We start from the raw sequence: 19752 nt of genomic DNA on the forward strand, positions 1-19752 counted from the left end.
TATTCTGGCATCAGCAGAAAAAATACCAGGATGGCTATCGGCAGATAATCTATGCGCACAACACTTCTTAAAGATACATCCATGTAATTAACCTGCTTTTCAGGAAACTGCCATGTTCATTGCAGGTTCACAAATTACATATTACACAAACTACAGATTGATTCATTATGTGTTGTGTGTGCTGTTATTTATAATATAATTATCTGCCAGCCAGAGCCAGCATTTGTAAAGTCATTTATAGCATTAATTTTACTGGCCTTAGTCATGCAGAAAAATAACTTTATTTATTTATTTATAACTTTTATATACCGGCATTAGTGTGCAAACATCATACCGGTTTACATTATAACTAAGAAGCTTGAAACAAAGTACAAAGAACAGGAAAGGGGCAGGGGGCAAAAAACGTGCAGGGTGCACAAGAGAAGACAGGGCAGGAGGAGGTATAGCGTAACTCAAAATAACAAGCAATAATAAGGGTTGAACAAGAGGGCAGCAGGGTAATTATATACAAGGTACAAACTGAGTTATATACAAAGCGGTAATAAATACAATTCAAGTATCAAGCATGGTTGATATAAGCCATAATTTTCACTTGCAAGTTATTTTCTAAATAACTTCTGAGTTATTTAGAAAATAACTTACAAGTGAAAATTGTAATTGATACCAATTGTGTATTTCTATGTAGACTTTTGCAATAGAGTGGCTCCAGTTTTCTTTTCAATGTCTTGTCAGTGTCTCACACTAAGCAAGTAAATGGTACCTGGGTTTCCAGGAAGTGGAGCTCTGTGAACCAACTACATAGCCACCAAACTGCAGATCTCTCTAGCAAGATAATAGAATTAGAAATGTGTTCAATGTACATATATTTTTTTTAACAGGGTAATCAAAACACGTGTTAGAAGTGGAATTTCATGTTTTGAAGTTGAATGGCAAAAGCCAGGTTTGTGAATTTTATACTTCATTTGTGTGGCTTGATGCTAGCATTTCTTAATTGGCAATTGCTTTTTTTTCTCTTTCTCGAAATGTCATGATTTTTCTCATGCCTCTCATGATTCATAAACAGAGAATATGAAATCCAGAATATGATGGCATTTTAAGCACCGTAAAGCCCATCTAGTCTGCCCAATTTCATTCCTGATGCAGTACCATAGACTCCAGTGGATTTCTTGTTTTTCCCCTCACATCTTCATAGCTAGGAATCATCGGTGCTTATCCCAGGCCTTCTTAAATTCTACTATTGTTTTTGTCACCACCACTTCCACTGGGAGGCCATGCCATGTATCCACCACCTTTTCTGTGAAGAAATATTTTCTGATATTGCTCCTGGATTCTACCAGTGCCCCTCACCCATTTCCAAGGATCTTTATACTCTGAGCATGCTGGAACATTTTTTCCCCTGAAAAAGATTTGCTTCCTATACCTGATTTACATCTTTCAGGCATCTGAATGTCTGTCATATTCCCTCTCTCTGTCCTCTTCCTATGTTGACCCTGCACTATTTTGGTACCATTTCTCTGAGCCACCTCCACCCTGTCCATATTCTTTCAGAGGTTAACACAATATCTGAGATCAGGTCTCTCCAATACCCCATACAGAGCCATGATCATCTTTTTATTTTTCTACTGGCTTTTTCTTCTCTATGCACCCTAGCATCCCTCTGACTATCACCTTATCACGCTGTTTCTCTATCTTGTGGTCATTGGACAAAATAATCCCAGTTATGTACTCTTCCCTTGGGGGCTGATGCAATAAGGTGCACTCAACAGAGCACATACTTTTACCAGCAGCTTTGCACACAATTTCTATGTGCAAACTTTACTCCTAATACAGTAAGGAGATTTGCGCACACAATGGTGTGCGCACAATTTATCATCCTTTCCTGTAAATCTCATGTTAAGTTTATTAGCTATTTCCACCCCCTCCCATGCAAAAAGGTGTGCTGACTTAAGAGTTAAGAAAACTAGTACTGGAAATTTTACTCCTGGTCAGCAGTGGAGTAAAGTTTCCAGTGCTAGAGCTAGTGATGTGGGTTACAGTGATAGAGAGATGGGCTCCCAGCTCTGCTCTTCCCTCTCCCTTTGATTTATGTGCGCAAAAGAAGCCGAAATTATATTTTGTGCACAGAAAATTGTGAAGCAGAGTCCAGGCTTTGCTGATTTCCCACTATCAGAAACTGGTTTGTTCTGATAATCCCCCAGCTTGTTTCAAATTAACTGATTGTGCTCAGGATCTGCTCTACTATACAGGAGCTACACCAGGTGAGTGATTCTTTCCTGCTTTTAGCAGCAACAGCTGTCACTATGACCTGGTATAGCAGCAATAGTGCCTGCTATGTCCATGGAGATTGTAATATGTATGCGTATAATGTAGCAATTCCTCATGTTAATGAATTTTTATCAGCTTTAGGACTGAATAAAAAAATTCAAGGTCCTACACATAGGTTAGGCCGTATATTAGACTTATTATTCAGCCAGGAAAATGTGTACCCATTGTCTCTATCTTGTGTGTTACCATTTGGAATGCCTCTTATCTTCAAGCATTCCAGCAAAATGACCCATCCTGTGCAGCTCCAAGGGCTGTAGTTAGCACTTCCTGTCACCAGGGCATCCTCTTATAGTTCCTGATACTGGGACTTCCTAGAGGTGCTGACTGATGACATCACATCTCGGCCTAGTACATAAGGAAGCCTTCTGCTACCAGTCTGCATCTTAGCAACAGGTCTTCTGTCATGCTTTTGCCTGCAGTATGTGTTGCTGTGTTCCAGCGCTTGTTTCCAACTCCTGCCTTCACTTCCAGTTCTTGCCTCATTCCAGCCTTGCCTTGCTCTCCTGCCGTCTGTTTCTGCTTCCCGTCAGCCCCTTTGGACTGTCTTCTTGGTGCTGACTTAGAATGGACTTTAGATCTCACCTAATTGCCGCTTGCCCTGACCTATATTTGTTCTCGACTCCTGTTGCTATGCTGCCTATCTTGACCTCTTTACTATCTACCAGCCCTGAACTCAGACTGTTCCTGGACTTTTCCCTTGCCTTGCCTTGTCTCAGCTGCTGCCTGCCAAGACCTAGCAGTGGCTTCACCACCCAGGTGGCATCAACCCATCAGCAGTCCTAGGTCTCATCCCTCTTTGCTCATGACACCATTGGGGTGGCCAGACCATCATTTATTGTTGTTATCCTTACATTGTGAACTTGAATGAAGATTGCTACAAAGTAAGGAAATAGATAATTATACAATCAAAGGTTGAACTAGAGAAATTCCAAGCCGTATTGAGTTGTGGCAACAGAGTGTTTGAGTCACTGGCTGACTTAACAAATTGGTGGTATTCAACTCTAATGACTACATATGAAAAGTGTCCCCAATGAAAATTTAAAAAAAAAAATAGTTCTTCCTGGTTTACTAGGGGTTAGAAAAGGAAAAACTCATTCTATGAGGGGAAATCCAAGATAGATGCATGCTGAGGTTCTTGTGCTAACAGCTCCCTTCCTTTTCATATATTTAAACTTTTCCTCTTAGCTAGTTTACTGCTTTCTCTTTCTTAGGGGGTAAAAGGAAGAGTAAGGTCCATGTTCACCCGACTGGTATGGCAATATCATCGCCGACAGACCCCATGGCTAAACATCTTTGCCTGAAAGATCCTTCACAAAGCTCTGTGGAACAGTAATTGGGCAGTGTGCAAGCCAAAGGTTCACCTTCTCTTGCCCCAGACTTCAATGTTTCATTGAATCTGGAACAGAGTCTGGATTTCTTCCAGCCTGGCTTGTAGATGGCTGATGATGGGGGAGCAAAGAGCAACATTGTCACAGCTTGATGGCATCAGGGAGACCCAGATCTGTGTGGAGCAGAGGGTCTTTTCCTGGGAGGTGCCTAGAGTTCTTCTGCCTTGATTTTAGGGGCTGCTGCACCACGGGAAGGGACATTGCCAAGCAAGGTATAGTCCTTTGTTTTACTTAAGCCTTTAACCATTACCCTTGATGTGATTTGGGAAGCTATAACTAATTTCTTTCAGCAGCTGAGTCAGTTTGTGTCTCAATAACAAGGTTTATCCACTGCTATACAAAAGACTCAAGAACAGACTATTGCTTTATCTCAAAAAGTGGATTTATTTGAAACAAAAATTGCCACTATAAAGGTCATCTTTTTTGATTAATAAAGCGGAGAATTTAGAAAATGTGATTTGGAGACAAAATGTTCGGATTATAAATTTCCTAAGAAGTGTCTGACTTCCCCCAGTGGAAATGCTGAGGAAATTTTCTTTGGAGGTCTTGAAAATACCTGATTCTTATACCTCCTATATCAAGAGCTTATGATTTGCCTCCTGCTAAAAATGTTGTGAAATCTTGAGCTTTGCTTCAGACTTTTTTGGACATTCTCAGTTTAACCTCTTTCTTGGAAAAATCTATAAAGAATAGGTTTTCTCCATCTACTCTTATTGCAAGCTTAGCTTTGGACTCGGATCGGGATTATGTTCTGACACTGTTTTTTCATGATAGAAATGTTCCGTTTTGGGGGTTGAAAGTATATATTTAGCCAGATGTGGCTAGATTCCTCACTGGGTCTGCCTTCCTTAACGGTACCTTAAGCAGAAGCTTTTGTTTCCTGTCCTTGGAGGGTCAGGCACTTGTGTTGCCCAGAGTAGCGAGCCCACTTTTTGAGGTTCCCAGCCTGAGAAGGGGGTTTGTTAGAGCCCAGGGGAAGGACTATGGCAGTCTTTAAAAAAAAAAAAAAAAATTTTTTTAAACGATTTGAAGAGAAGATAATTGAGATGCTGTCTTTCCCTCTCTTTCTCCCCCCACCCCCTTCCCCCTCTTCTGGCTCCTGTGTTGTGCCTTTTTGTAAAGTTTACTAAATAAGGAAAATGACTGATGAGAAGATTCCTGGCTTCGGAGGAGTTATATTAATAAGTCTGCTGTCTCCCACTGCTGAGATTCATAGAGGAATTTTGCATTTCTCCATCAAGTCTTATGTATGATTTGGAGCCTGTTGGAAGGGAAGGCTTATAGGTCACCGGATATTAGCTTTCGTTCTGGATTGTGCTTGGGGGACCTGATTCCAGAGAAGTGACCTTGTTGCCTTCGGAAATAACATTTTCCTCTCCCTTCAGGATGAGGTCTCTGAGGGTCAACTATTCGAGTAGCTGTGCCATTTTTGAAGAAGGGAGATCCCCTCAGAAAAGATGGATGACATAATTCTTCCTTAGGGATGACAAAGTGTGTTTATTTGATTGAGATTTCTTCTCTTAAAATGTATTATTTCTAAGGTAGATTAAATTCCTGTCTGAGATCCCTTATCCAGGGGGCATCTACAGCCTTACCCCCTTCTTTCAGAGGTAAGATTTTTCCCACCAGTTTATAATCCACTCCAACACCTTGGCACACACTCCCAAGCTTCTCATTTTATTCATAAGCCTCCTGTGTGGAACTGTATCAAAAGCTTTGCTGAAATCCAAGTAGATCACATCGAGCGCTCTTCCTCATTCCAATTCTTTAGTCACCCAATCAAAAAAAATCAATCATATTTTTTCTAATAGGACCTTCCCCTGGTGAATCCATGCTGCCTCGGGTCGAGCAACCCATTGGATTGTAGATAGTTCACTATCCTTTCCTTCAGCAGAGTCTCCATTAATTTTCCCACCACTGAGGTGAGGCTAACCGGCCTGTAGTTTCCAGCCTCTTCTCTGCTCCCACTCTTGTGAAGCGGGATCACCACCACTCTTCTCCAATCTTGCAGCACCACACCCATTTCCAGGGATCTATTGCACAGGTCCTTCAGTGGACCCGCCAGAACATCTGAGCTCCTTCAATATCCTGAGATGTATCTTATCCAGCTCCATGGCCTTGTCCACTTTGTTTTCCTAGCTCTTCCCATACATTCTCTTCTATAAATACTCCTACATGTACTCCTCCCCCAACCATAGTCTTGTCAATTAGCATCCGTCCTTCTCCAGGGTCATCTTTAGTGAACATCGAACTGAAGTAATTGTTTAATATTTCGGCCATTTCTTTGTCACTCTCCCCCATTGATCTTTGTCTCCTTTTAATTTCACTGTGCCACTTCGGACCTTTCTCTGGTATATCTGAAAAATGTTTTGTCACCTCACTTTACCTCTTTGGCAATCCTTTCTTCCGCCTGACTTTTTGCTTTCTTGATTTCTTTCTTCATCTCCTTCAGTTTCACCAGATATTCATCCATGTGTTCCTCTTTTTGGGATCCTTTATATTTCTTGAATGCTGTTCTTTTTGCTTTAATTTTATCAGCCACCTCCTTTTGAGAACCAATTTGGTTTCTTATTTTCTTACTTTTGTTTACTTTTCTAACACATAGATTTGTTGCTCTTGTAATTGCTCCTTTTAGTTTGGCCCACTGTTGTTCCACCTCTCTCATTTTCTCCCAGTCTTCTAGTTCTGCTTCCAGGTACTTCCCCATTTCGACAAAATCTGTATTTTTTAAATTCAAAAGTCTGGTCTTCGTGTGACTTCTCTGTATCTTTTTTTATTATATCAAACCATATCATTTGATGATCACTAGTGCTGAGGTGGGCACCCACCCGGACATTAGAGACATTATCCCCATTAGTGAGCACTAGATGGAGTATAACTCCCTCCCTCGTGGGTTTCATTACCATTTGTTTGAAGAGAGCCCCTTGCAGGGCATCCACTCTCTCTCTGTTTCTGGTAGATTCCCCAGAAGGGATTCTCCAGTCTACATCTTGCAAGTTAGAATCTCCAACAATCAATACTTCTTTCTTTTTTCCCACCTTTTGGATATCTTCAATCAGATCCCTGTCTAGTTCTTCTCTTTGAGTCAGAGACCTGTAAACCACTCTAGTAAAAATGGATGCCCCATCATCTGTTTTTTAGGATGACCCATAATGATGCTTCTCTAACCCACATTCCTTGCAGTTCAGTTGCTTGGAATATTGTGTTTGATATAAAGAGTTACTCCCCCCCCCCCCCCCCCTGCTTTTTCTGTACTCCCTGTCTTTCCTTAACAAGTTATAGCCCGGAATGGCCACATCCTAATTGTGAGACTCCATGAACCATGTTTCCGTAACAGCCACAATGTCCAACTGCCTATCGCTAAGAGAGTCACTGTCCTGGAGGAGGGTAATATTGCTCTTGAGGATCCTCAGGAAAGGGATTTGATCTTCTAGTAAGTCTTGTTTGCCTAAGAAGTCCCTTTTCTGTCCAAATTGCCTTTGTGGTGGATTTAACAGCTTCCAGAGAGTAAAGAGGCAGCTAGGAAGGAATTAGCAGCCACATATTTAGCTGATTCCCTTTACAATTCTCTTAAAATTTCTTCTACATTGTTAGCCTCAGCCTGAACAACCAGAAGACATATCTAACTTTAGCATCTGGGCGGCAGAATCATGGTCTAATGCACAGCTGCAAGCTTCCCTCTAAAGGAAAGCTATTAATTGCCGAAGATCTGGAGCAAGTAGTTAAGATTTTTGGAGATATGAAGCTCCACATTTTACTGAGGAGAGAGGTTGGTCCTTTTATCACTGTAGAAGATGTCATGGATAATTTTGAGACTCTAGGTATTTTAGGGCTAGCAAGCTTTCACTGAGGAAATCAGAGTATGAACCAGTACTTCAGGGTCCTTAAGAGCCAGGGTTTCATTTGGCTTGCTCTTCTGGAGCTGGACATGCTTCCCAGTTTAGCAAAGTGGGTTCACTTTTTGGTACCTCATGTAGGCAGCCACTTACATCAGTTTTTCCAGGAGCAAACTCAGATATTTTCAGACCTGTGAGTGTTAGATATCATTTGCTCATACTCTCAATGCCTTTGTGGTGTCTCCGTGTGCCTCAGCCACCAAAGAGGTTGGCAGTCCTGGATGCTTTCTCAAGGCTTCGGTTCTAGCAGGTTTAGTTCTGATCAAGGTCACAGTTCATATTCCATTTGATTTGTGTGCTCAGAATGGTTACCCCCAGGGGCCTATCCTCGTTCTAAAGGGAATGAACAACAATCTCCATATCCCTCTCTTCAGATGAAATCTTTTGCTTCCAAATTGGTGGCAGTGCTGGACGATGACTATCTTTCATGCTGGACTATTGAAAGCTTATTTTCATATCAGCATCAAGAAAGAAGATCAAAGATGTCTTCATTTTTTCTGTATACTACTAGAACCTTTCAATTCAGAGCACTCCACTTTTGGGCTATACATGACTTCATGAATATTTTACAAATTCATGATAGCTCTTGTGGCCTTCTGATGGAAGGATACAGCATCTTAGTTCATTCTTTTCTATCCTATTGGCTGATTTGGATCAAATCTTACCACCGAGGTCTGTAAGCATCCAACAGAGTGCTTTAAGTTTCAAAGGCTTGGACTACATGTTCATTTTGTAAAGAGCAAACTTCTTCCTTATAGTCTTTGGAATACCTAGGGACTTGTTTCGTCATGCAGGTAAGCCGAGAACATAGTCAAGATTATACAACAGGAGGCTGAGATTCGCCGCTCTGAGAGCCACAAGAGCTTAGATCTATTTTCAGCTACTATGTTCAATGGCAGTAACCTTGGATCTAATTTCAGCTGGTAAGTTCAATTGCAGTAACTTTGGATCTAGTTCCATGCACCAGGGCTCTCATTAGACCTCTCCACCTCTGTCTTGATGGTTATCTCATTCTCAGGATCTCAAGAACTTCTTTTCCTTGTCTATGGTTGTGATAAGTGGATTCCCTTAGTGGTGAGTTCCTCAGAATCTCCTGAGAAACATGAGTCTGGTACCTTCTTTGGGGGTTTGATCACAACAGATCAGAGTCTGGCAGATTAGGGAGGAATTTATGTGGATCAAATAGCTCAAGGCTTCTGATTTCTGGAAGAGGCTGCTTGGTCCCTCATCTGATTGGAATCTAGGGTGATAGGGCTAGTTCTTTGTCCTTTTTTTCTCTTGATAAGGGGGGGAAAAGGTCAGATGGCTCTCTGACAATGCAATAGAAGTGGTTTAGGAGAACCAACATGGAGTTACCCAAAGTCTAGGAGTGTTTGAAGGGATAATTCTTTTTTTCCCTTGGAGCAGAGGAAAATCCTCAACACTTGACAGCAGTTCAAATTGTGAGTTAGGATAGGGGTTTTTTTAAGCCATTTTCCTGAGATTTCTCCTTGATCCTGGCAAATGGGAGCTCAGCCAAGACACCTTTCAACAGATAATACTCCGGTGAGGCATAGATCTGATTGCAATTTGCAGGAATGTCTACTTTCCTGAGCTTTTAAATAATTGCAGGGAGTGCGGAGTTGAAGGAATGACCACCCTAGTTCAGCTTTGGCCAAGAAGGTAGTTGCTACTCATCTTCCTACTCTGTCTGCTAATAGAAAGGATTCTTCACTTGTTAGAGTCAATGGACAACTGCATGTTCCTAGTAGCTTTATATTGTCCAGGGAAAGCGTAGTATGTGGTTCTGATGTGATTGTTTTCTACCATCTTTCTGTCTCCCAGATGTCTGAAGTTTCTTGGTACAAGGTTTTATCACCTTGGAAGATCCAACTTTGTTTTTTATCTTATGGCTTGACCCTTGAAAGATCACACTTCGAGAAAAGAGGTTCCTCTTCATCAGTAATTTCCACCCTATTTAAGGTCCAGTAGGTCCTAGTCCTCTCTGACTTATGTTAGAATTTGATGTGTTTTGTAGCGTACTACAGAAAATAGTCACTTTCTTCCTAGCAATTGGATCTCTCTTGTATTTAGCCTTCCTTCAACAGGGCTTAGTGGGAGATCGGGCTTTGAACTCTTGAAGGCTCATATAGCACCTTTTTTCCTGTTTCAAGGCTAGAATTAGGGGATTCCTGATTGCCTCCCATCAGGTTGTGTCCTATTTGATTCATGGAGTGAGGAGGCTGCAGCCTCCTGTTAAGCTATTTCCCCAGTGAGATCCCCTTTTGTTTTTGAAGGTACTATTCTTGCCTTCCTTTTGTGCTTTTGTAACCTGCTTCAGTTTAAGATCTTTCCTTGAAATAGATTTTTCTTGGAGCATTCTGTTCTGCTCGACTTTTCCACGATTCAGGATTTTCCTATCTGAGTCCTTTTCTGGTGATTGTGTCAAATTCAGTAATTTTTTTCCACCTCTATCTTCCATTCTACTGAAGGAAACTGTCGGTGCTTCATCTTAATCAATATTTTCTTTGCCAGCCTTCTGTAAAAAGAAGTGAGGACAGCTACGAATCCCTGAGAGTTTTTGGTTGTTTGCTTTCTTCTGAGGGCTGCAATCCTGGTGGAAGCAATAACTTTTATTAAAATTTAATATCCCACTTGCAAAATATGTCACCCAAGGGCCTTTACAATATAATTATGTACATAAATCAGTTAAAATAAGCAAAATTACAGATGCACATATCAATAAAAAAAACCCAAATAACAGGTACAACAGCCATAAGTACGATAGATATATGCCAGCACATAATGTTGGAAAGAGATGCTTCATAGAGTGGAGCATAGCTACGTTGCATGGTGACAGCAGCTGTAAGCTTCAGTAAAAAAACAAAAAAAAAACAGGTTTTCACAGCTTTCCTGAATTTCAGAAAGTTTTAATTCTGCACAAATGCCTGGGGGGAGAGCATTCCAGAGGGCTGGGGCCTAGTAGCTGAAAGAGGATTCTCTAGTAACATCAAGATGAATTACAGATGGGCATTGAAGATGGAGATAGCCCTTCTGATAAGAACACAGGGAGCAAGCTGGAGAATAAGGAATGAGATAATTAGAAAGATACAAGGGAAACCAGAATGGAGGGCCCAAAAGGTTAGAGAGAGGATTTTGAATCTGACACAATAATTGAAAGGTAACCAATGTAACTGTTGTAAAGTCAGTCATGTGATTATATTTCTTTAGTTCGTGAATAACCTTTGCAGCGATATTCTGAAGTTGTAGATGTTTTAGCTGGTAGTTTAGGCAGGCCAAAAAAAAGAATTGCAGTAATCGAGCCTTGAAATAATAAAAGTACATATTAGAAGTTTTAAGTTGTGATGATCCGAAAGAGGATGGAGATGACGGACCTATCTAAGCAAAAAGAATTATAGTAGAAATATAATAAGCTATTGAGAGTTTAGAGTCTAATTGGATACCCAAGGTGGTGACTACATCCTTAAGTGGGATTGTGGTACAAAGCAGTATTGGAGCTACAGTTGGAACTATTGCTTTATGGTTGAACCACAGAGCTTTGGATTTAGATGGATTGACTCTCAATTTATGATTAGCTAACCAATGGACAACAAGGTCTAAACAGTTATTTAGACCAGTAAGATTAAAGATTAATTTGGTGTTTATGAAAGCTATGATCTGAATGTCATCTGCATAGAAAGAGGGTTGGAAGCTTCAGTCTTGAATCAAGGTGGATAGTAGCAACCAGAAAAAATTGAATAAAAGATTGGCTAGGATTGAACCTTGTGGGACTTCAGATGGCATAGGCATAATATCACAGAGTTGGTTTCCCACTTTACCTGGAATGAATAGACAGACAGGAGTTGCTAGCAGAATTCTGAGTTGGTTCAAGACAATATCCTCAAGGCATTTAAGGAACAGGGCATGATTGATGGTGTCAAAGGCCACGGTTATATATAGAAACCCTTTGAAGGCACCCTTATCTGAATCTGCTTGAATCCTGAAGTTGTTGCTTAGAGCAAGCAAGGCAGACTCTGTGCTGTGGCCCTTGCAGAGTCCTGATTGAAGTGGATGCAAAGTGTTGATCTTGCAGATAAAGTCATTGAGTTGGTTGAACACCACCCTTTCAATGATCTTGGAGATAACTAGGAGATTTGAGAATGCTCTATAATTTGTTAAAATATTGGGGTCCAGGGACTCCTTCTTTACTATTAGGGGTCAAACCACTGCAGTTTTAAATTGTTGTGGAAAGATAGTAGTAGCCAAGGAGATGTTTATGATAATGGAAATAGGCTTAAATAGGCAAAGAGTGGGATTTTTCAAGGTAATAAGATGAAATGACTTAAGTAGCAAATCAGTGCCTGCTGATGAGGTTTGATTAAAAGACAAGAATTGAGTAATCGAAAGGAGAACTGGTGTAGAGGATGAATCCATGCAAGTTGTTTTTTCAGAAGCAGGGACATCATTGCAGATAGAACTGATCTTGTTTGAGAAGAAAGTGGCAAATGCATTTGCAGAACAGTGAAAGTGATTAGGTGGCAATGGGGCCGGGGGGGGGGGGGGGGGGGGAGTGTTGGTTTGATAATTAGCGATAGGCATTTGCAAGGTGACCTACTTGGTCATAATTGAATTTTTTTATCTAAGCATTACAAATTAGATGTTTTTGCAAAGGAAGGCACAGCTTTTCTAGCTGATGTTCTCAAAGCAGCCCTTATTTCTTCCTTTCCAATGTGGTTGGGCTTTGGCACGTCCCCACGTGTCTAGAATGGTGTAGCAGGCTGAAATAGGAAGAAATATTTTCTTTCCATGAATCCTGCTATACCAGTCCAGGAGCTTCTCATGAAATTGGGCCATAACAAGAGAGAGGAGGTGTTGCAGTCAGTTAACTATTCTACATATTACAGAAAGAGTTTCTCCCTTCTCAGTATTCAGTTGCTGTCTCCTATCCTCCTGTTTTCCACAGGGTCTGGACAAGTAAGGTACTATAAGAGGATCTTTTCTCCAAATTTGTGAAGTTTTTTGTCACTTTTTTATGTTTGAGTGCTTTGTCATAAGAATACTGGTCTTCTCTGTGCTGCGTTGTATTCTCTGCCTCAATCTCATGCTGCGGTGACCCTGTAGCAAGGAGTGCCAGTCCTACATTGGTGCCGGGGGTCTGCGACAGTCTTCACCAGTCCTGATACCAGTCACCGATCCACCTCATGGATCTAAAGAAGATCTAGTCACCCCTCCTTCCTCCCAGTCGGTGTTGGCATTGGCAGCATTTGAAGATGAGCTGGCACACCAAGTCCAGCTAGCGGTGGAGTAGATGCTGCAGGGCTTTGGTCCTGTGGCAGAGACTGCACCGAAACCCGGTGCTGCCCGTCCTCGTACTACTACTGGAAAAGCTGAACGTGCTCATCAGTACATTACGGACCCAGCTGGTGTCAGTTTCCAGGACAGCATTGGTGCCCAGCAGGACACCAAGACCTCTCCCTACCGATGCTGTGGTCATTGGAGCTTCTTCTTCAGAGGAGCAGGCACCAGGGCTGGCAGAGATGCCAAGGCCTGCAGTCCCCTGTCCAGTTTTACCAGTGTCTGCACCTCTGGACAAAGGCCAAGCACCCAGGGACCCATCCCCTGTAGCTTACAGCGAGGATCAGGACCCCTATGACCCCTGGAGGATGATGCTTTGGAGTCCACCTCTGAGGGTCTCCCGTCAGACCCTTCTCTTCCAGAGGAGCAAAAGAAGTGTCTGCCTGAGGACTTGATCTTCACAGGGTTCGTGAGGGTTATGGTGGAAGCCATTCCATTTCAGTTGTTAACAGAGGAGAATGCCAGGCACAAAATGTTTGAGACCCTCCAGTTCGTGGGGCCTCCTAAGGAAATCATGATGGTCCCGGTGCACGAGATCCTAAAGGAGCTGCTGCTGAGGATATGGGGTCAACCTCATCCAGAAGGCTGCCTGATTCGATAAGCATCAGTTGCCCACCTGTTTATGGTGGTTGAATCTGCCCTCAAGAGGGCAAAGTATTCTCAGACCCATAACTCGGTGCCTTCCTGGGGAAGGACCACAGAGTGATAGATGCTCTTGGGAGGAAGGTGTTTCAAGGCGCCATGCTCATTATCCGCATTGCTGCCTACCAGCTCTACATGAGCCAGTATTTGCAGGACATCTGGAAGCAGGTGCAGGAGGTGGCAAAGCAGCTGCCTCAACAGCAGCAGGACACCCTCCTGTCACTGATGCATAAGTGCCTGGACTGCAGAAAACACAAGATCCGAGTGACCTGCGATGTTTTTGAGATGACATTAAGAGACTCTGCAGCGGGAATCAGCGCCCGTAGAATGGCATGGCTGCGGACCTCGGATCTCCGAACAGAAGTACAGGAATGACTCACCGATGTGCAATGTACTATGGAGAATCTCTTCGGAGATAAGGTGAGGGACGCAGTGGCCCATCTTCAGAACCACTATGAAACCCTCCAACAACTCTCTGCCAGCACTCCGGACTTGTCTTCCTCTTCTAAGAGGTTGGCAAGACAGGATCAGAGGAAGTGTTTTTTTCGCCAAAGGTAATACTATCCTCCACCCCCTCGCTTCTGTCAACATTGTCAGGGCTCCCATGGTCGTCCCAGGCAGCAGAAAGCCCCCCCAAGCCTCAATCGATGCCTCAATCAACTCCAGGGATGGGGTTTTCACTGGGTATGCCAGTTGCGCATACCCAGCACAGTAGACTCTCCAGTCAGGGGTAGGCTGAAGTTCTTTGTGAACCAGTGGCCCAGTATAACCTCAGACTCATGAGTTCTTTCCAACATCCGTAAAGGGTACCAATTGAACCTATTGGGTGTCCCGCCAAATTGCCATCCATGCCCGTTTGAGGGCCAGTAGGGCATCAGGAGATACTGCTAATGGAGCTCTCCTCCCTTTTAATGGCTAGGGTGTTCGAGCCTATACCACCAGGGCAAAGAGGGCAGAGATTATATGCCAAGTACTTCCTGATTCCAAAGAGAACAGGAGAACTCGGTCCCATCCTAGACATAAAGATCTTGAACAAGTTTCTAAAAAAAGAAAAGTTCAAGATGATTTCCCTGGGCATTTTGATCCCCCTTTTACAAAAAGGGGACTGGCTATGCTCCCTCGATCTAAAGGACACACGTACTCATATCGAGATCTTCCCTGGTCACTGGAAGTGCAGGGATTTGCCATTCGGGCTAGTGTCAGCCCTACGAGTCTTCACAAAATGCCTGGCTGTAATGGGGGCGCATCTTCGCAGGCTTGGGAGTGCATGTTTTCCCTTATCTGGATGATTGACTAGTCAGGAGCACATCTCAGGCAGGTCTATGCGCTTGACTATCCGGGTGTTGAAGTCCCTAGGATTCGTTCTCAACTACCCGAAGTTTTATCTCAGTCCGTCACTTCACTTGGACTTCATAGGAACCCTGCTAGACACGTCTCAGGCCAAGGCCTTCCTGCCTCATCAGAGGGCCATCACCTTGACGACCATCGCGGCAGAGATTCAGCAGGGTCAGCAGATGTCAGCTTGGCACAGTTTGAGGCTGTTGAGCCACATGGCCTTAACCATCCATGTCACTCCCTTGGCACATTTACACTTGTGTAGAGCCCAATGGACCATTAGGTCACAGTGGTGCCAGGCCATTCGGAACCTCCAGGATTGCATCAGAGTCACCCCCCTCTCTCCGGGCTCATTGTCTTGATGGGCAGGTACTTTCAGATCTGGAAGATGAGATCTCTTTTTGAAGACCCCCTACCCAAATTATCCTATCCACTGATGTGTCCACCTTGGGGTGGGGAGCTCAGCACCCAGGGTCTCTGGTCCGCTCAGGAACGCTTTTGTCAAATCAACTTCCTGGAACTTCAGGAAGTTGATTTGACCAGGTACACGCTATGGGCTTTCAGATATCGGCTGTCCAACAAAGTTGTCCTGATCCAAACTGACAGCCAAGTAGCCATGAGGTATGTCAACAAGCAAGGAGGCATGGGATTATGCCTCCTGTGACAGAAAGCATTCCTTATCTGGTTGTGGGCCCTGACCCACAGGATGGTGCTCAGGGCCATGTACCTGGCTGGGGCAGAGAAAGTGGTAGCGGACAAGCTGAGTTGAGCCTTCAGACCCCACAAGTGGTCTCTGGACCGGGGGTAGTGAATCAGATAGTCCGCCTCTGGGGGAGCCCAGATGTAGATCTGTTCATGTCCCCTTGCAACAGAAAGATGCCTCGGTTCTACTCCCTGTGCAGATCAGACAGGAAATCAGCCTCTGATGCCCTTGCACGTCATTGGGGCAAGGGTCATCTGTACACATATCTTCCGATCTCCTTAGAGGTGAAGACTCTCTTGAAGCTTCGCGAGGACAAGGGGATTATGATTCTCATAGCCCTTCTTTGGCCTAGACAGGTCTGGTTTCCTCTCCTACAGGAGTTGTCCATCCAGAGACCAATCAATCTGGGGACTTCTCCAGATCTCATCACACAAGATGAGATGGCATATTACGGCATCCCAACCTCCAGGCCTTGTCTCTCACAGCCCGGGATGTTGAGAGGTTAATCCTACATCCGCTTGATCTCTCAGAGGATGTCTCAGGTCCTGGTGGCTTCTAGAAAGCCTTCCACTAGAAAGTCCTATGGACTGAAGTGGAGGAGGTTTTCCATGGCGTGTGAGCAGAAGGCCCTAGATCCATTCTTCTGCCCCACACCAAAACTGATTACCTTCTATAACTATAGGAAGCTGGCTTAAAAACCAACTCCATTAGAGTTCATCTCAGTGCAATTGGCACATACCACCAAGCTGTGATAGTACGCCCATCTCTGTACAGCTTATACTTGTACGATTCATACAGGCCCTGCTTAAGTTGAAGCCTCCCTTAAGGCCTCCCGCTGTGCCTTGGGACCTCAACGTGGTATTAGCTCAGCTGACGAAAGCTCCTTTTGAGCCTCTGCACACCTGTGACCTGAAATATGACTTGGAAGATCATATTTTTGGTGGCAATCACCTCAGCACGCAGGGTCAGCAAGCTCCAGGGCTTAGAGACATATCCACCTTACAGTAAGTTTTATCATGACAGGGTGGTCTTGCATATGTGCCCTAAGTTCCTGCCTAAGGTGGTGAAGGACTTCCATCTTAACCAGTCCATCGTTCTGCCAACATTCTTTCCCAGGCCCCATTCGCACCAAGGCAAACATGCACTGCACAATTTGGACTGCAACCCAAGTGGACAGAAACCCATAGAGGATTTACCTAACTTTTTATTTCTTTGACAGGAATAGGTTGAGCATTGCCGTTGCCAGACACTATCCAGTTGGCTAGCAGATTGCATCTTTTTTTGTGCAGTGTGCAGGACTGCACCTTGGGGGTGATGTCAAGGCTCATTCTGTCAGAGCCATGGCAGCATCCGTGGCCCATTTGTGAGCAGTTCCCATGGAATGGATATGCAAGGCTGTGATGTGGCGTTCTCTCCACACATTCACATCTCTCTATTGTCTGGATAGAGATGGGTGACGCGACAGTAGGTTTGGCCAGTCGGTCCTTCAGAACCTTTTTGAGGTGTAGAACACAAACTCTCCCCACCTAGGGCCTGTTGTTTGGGTTCAGGCTGTCTCTCCCCTCTGTTAGCAACAGCATTGTTGTTGTTGTGCCCATTGGCATCTGGTTAAGAACATAAGAATATGCCATACTGGGTCAAACCAAGGGTCCATCAAGCCCCCAGCATCCTGTTTCCAACAGTGGCCAATCCAGGCCATAAGAACCTGGCAAGTACCCACAAACTAAGTCTATTCCATTTTTGTTTGGTTGGGTGTCTGTTGGTCTCCTTTTGTGTTGGGGAGCAGCCTGTAGCTAGTGATTAACCCATGTGTGAGGACTACCATCTTGTTTGTTCTCAGAGAAAACAGAGTTCCCTACTTGTAACAGATGTTCTCCAAGGACAGCAGGATGTTAGTCCTCACGAAACCCACCCGCCACCCCACTGGGTTGGGTTCCTCCTATTTTTGTTTTAATTATAATTCTATGTTCGAAGACTGGAGAGGGACTCTGCATGATCGCATGGTATAGGATATTCTGGGCATGCTCAGTGTACCTAGTCAAAGTTCTAGAAACTCTCACATAAGTTTTCCGCATCAGGGATCCATCTGATGATGCCACTCGTGTGAGTACTAGCATCCTGCTGTCCTTGGAGAACACCTGTTACAGGTAAGCAACTCTGCTTTTTTCTTCCCCTCCCCTCCCCAACGAGTTAAAATGTACTCTCAGTCTATGCAAAAGGCTGAGCGCACATTTTAACTTCTGTTTGTGCATACATTGTTTTGTTTGTGTACATTAACTCCTAATGTCTTAGAATATCGTTAGCTTACTGCATCTGCATTAAGAAACTGTGCACCAAATTTCAATGCATGGTTGTAATACCTGGTTTTATTACACTGACCTCTTGGATTGCTCCACACCATTTGCATGTTCCCTGTATGTATTCGGATCAGTCCAGACAGTGGGTTGAGCCTCCTTTCCAGCAGATGGAGACAGAGAAAAACTCAAAAGATATCCTATATCAGGATAGTGCTCCCTCTGTGTCCCTTCAGTATTTCTCTGTCTCCAGCAGATGCAGATAGCAGAACCTGTGGTTCCCTTTCTTTGTAGCAGTTTTTGGTTTGTGGAAGTTCTTCTTCCTCCTTCTCTAGTTATAAAGGATCAAGCAAGTATTGGTTTAATTCCCAGTGTTTAAAAAGTAAAAAAAAAAAAAAAAAAGTTTAGTCATCATTTGCAGTTTTGTTCTGACTCCTTGCTCTTGCTTGGGCCTAGGGGGATCCTGTCCCCTTGATTTATTCAGCCTAGGACCCTTTTCCCGGTGGCCTCTTTCCTGGCTCTGGGATGATACTGGTGGTCCAGTCCCTCCCCCGTTGAGACCCATGAGAAGTTTCATGCCTCGGGTCTCTTGTTGTCAGAGAAGTAAAATTCCTCTGTCAATTTAAGCTGTCTGAAAAATAACAAAAAAGAGGAAAGGTTTTTACTTTTTTTTTTTTTTATAATTTACATTTTTATTGAAACATATGCCAACATAGACATGTAAGCTTATAAACATTAAACCATCTACAGGTACAAACCAATAGTCTGATATTCAATTATTGTCAATAAGAACTGTACCATTTTTTTTCTCCCATTCTTCCCTCCCCTCCCCCCCCCCCCCCCCCCCCCCCCATGCTGTAGATACATGAATAAGAGTGAGTGACTCCTAAGACAATACAAGAGGCAGTTATACATTCAGCCCTTCTTTCCGCTTCCGGAGTTGCCATTCCCGAAACGGGAGCCATACCGTCTGATTCAATCCCCCCTTCGGCTGCCTCCAGGGCTGCCGATACTCGTGTACCAGGCTTAACAGGTGCAATTTGGGGTATAATTTCTCAACCAATATTGGCCCTGCAGCCTTCCATTTGTAACCGTCTCTTTTAGTCAGTAAGGAGGTCCAGACAACTGATCCGTAGACTTTTATTGCCAGCAAGATGCAGCTAAGACAAAGGCTCAGTACAACTGCATGCCCCTCCCCTCCAGGAGCAGACTCTTATGCACTTTACAGTTCTTATCTTTTACACATGCGTTCTAAGCATTGCTGAGCAAGCATATTCCGGCTGAAGGGGCTACTGACCCCCTCCCTAGACACCCTGGAACTTTCGTGAAACTTCTCCCATGTTCTGCAGGAGAGGCTGCTGGGACTTGCAGTTCTGGAAAGGAATTCGCGAGTCTGCAGTAATACAGCCCATCACATAATACATCCATTGTTCTAATCTAGGTTACAGCAGTGAAAGCTTATCAGAGAATAAGAACAGCGAAGCCAAAAAAATGAAAATGTGCAATGTGCTGACAGAGAGTTTCTCAATGTCCTAATTACAGCTGTATTGCAGACTGTAAGTAAACCCGTCATGAAGCAGGGAATTCTGGTACATGAAGTCCTTTGTCAGGTTGAAGCGTTCAGACCCCTTCATTCCCCCCTTTGATACTTATCATTCTTTATGAAAAGTATCACACCATCACAACGCAACTGTGGAGCTGAAAGAAACAGAAACAAGAAAAATTAGCAATTTGAGTTCTCAGGGGGCCCTAATTTCCCAAACAGTCCGATGGTTTCTTCACGGGTTTGAGACGGATGGGCCCTATTGGCTCCACCCCCCTTTGTAGCCCGAACT

At 43.7% G+C, this 19752-nt stretch overlaps 1 protein-coding gene across 3 annotated transcripts in view; it reads left to right on the top strand.

Annotated features, from left to right (window-relative positions):
- The window catches only part of GEN1 (GEN1 Holliday junction 5' flap endonuclease), a 129585-nt gene that overhangs the window by 87943 nt on the left and 21890 nt on the right, over positions 1 to 19752 (top strand). For all 3 annotated transcript variants that reach the window (XM_029595952.1, XM_029595954.1, XM_029595953.1), the window contains one exon: positions 879 to 940. In XM_029595952.1, coding sequence (XP_029451812.1) covers positions 879 to 940 — 62 coding nt within the window. The remainder of the gene's footprint in view (positions 1 to 878; positions 941 to 19752) is intronic.

Source organism: Rhinatrema bivittatum, chromosome 3 (assembly GCF_901001135.1).
Source record: "Rhinatrema bivittatum chromosome 3, aRhiBiv1.1, whole genome shotgun sequence".
NCBI lineage: Eukaryota > Metazoa > Chordata > Amphibia > Gymnophiona > Rhinatrematidae > Rhinatrema > Rhinatrema bivittatum.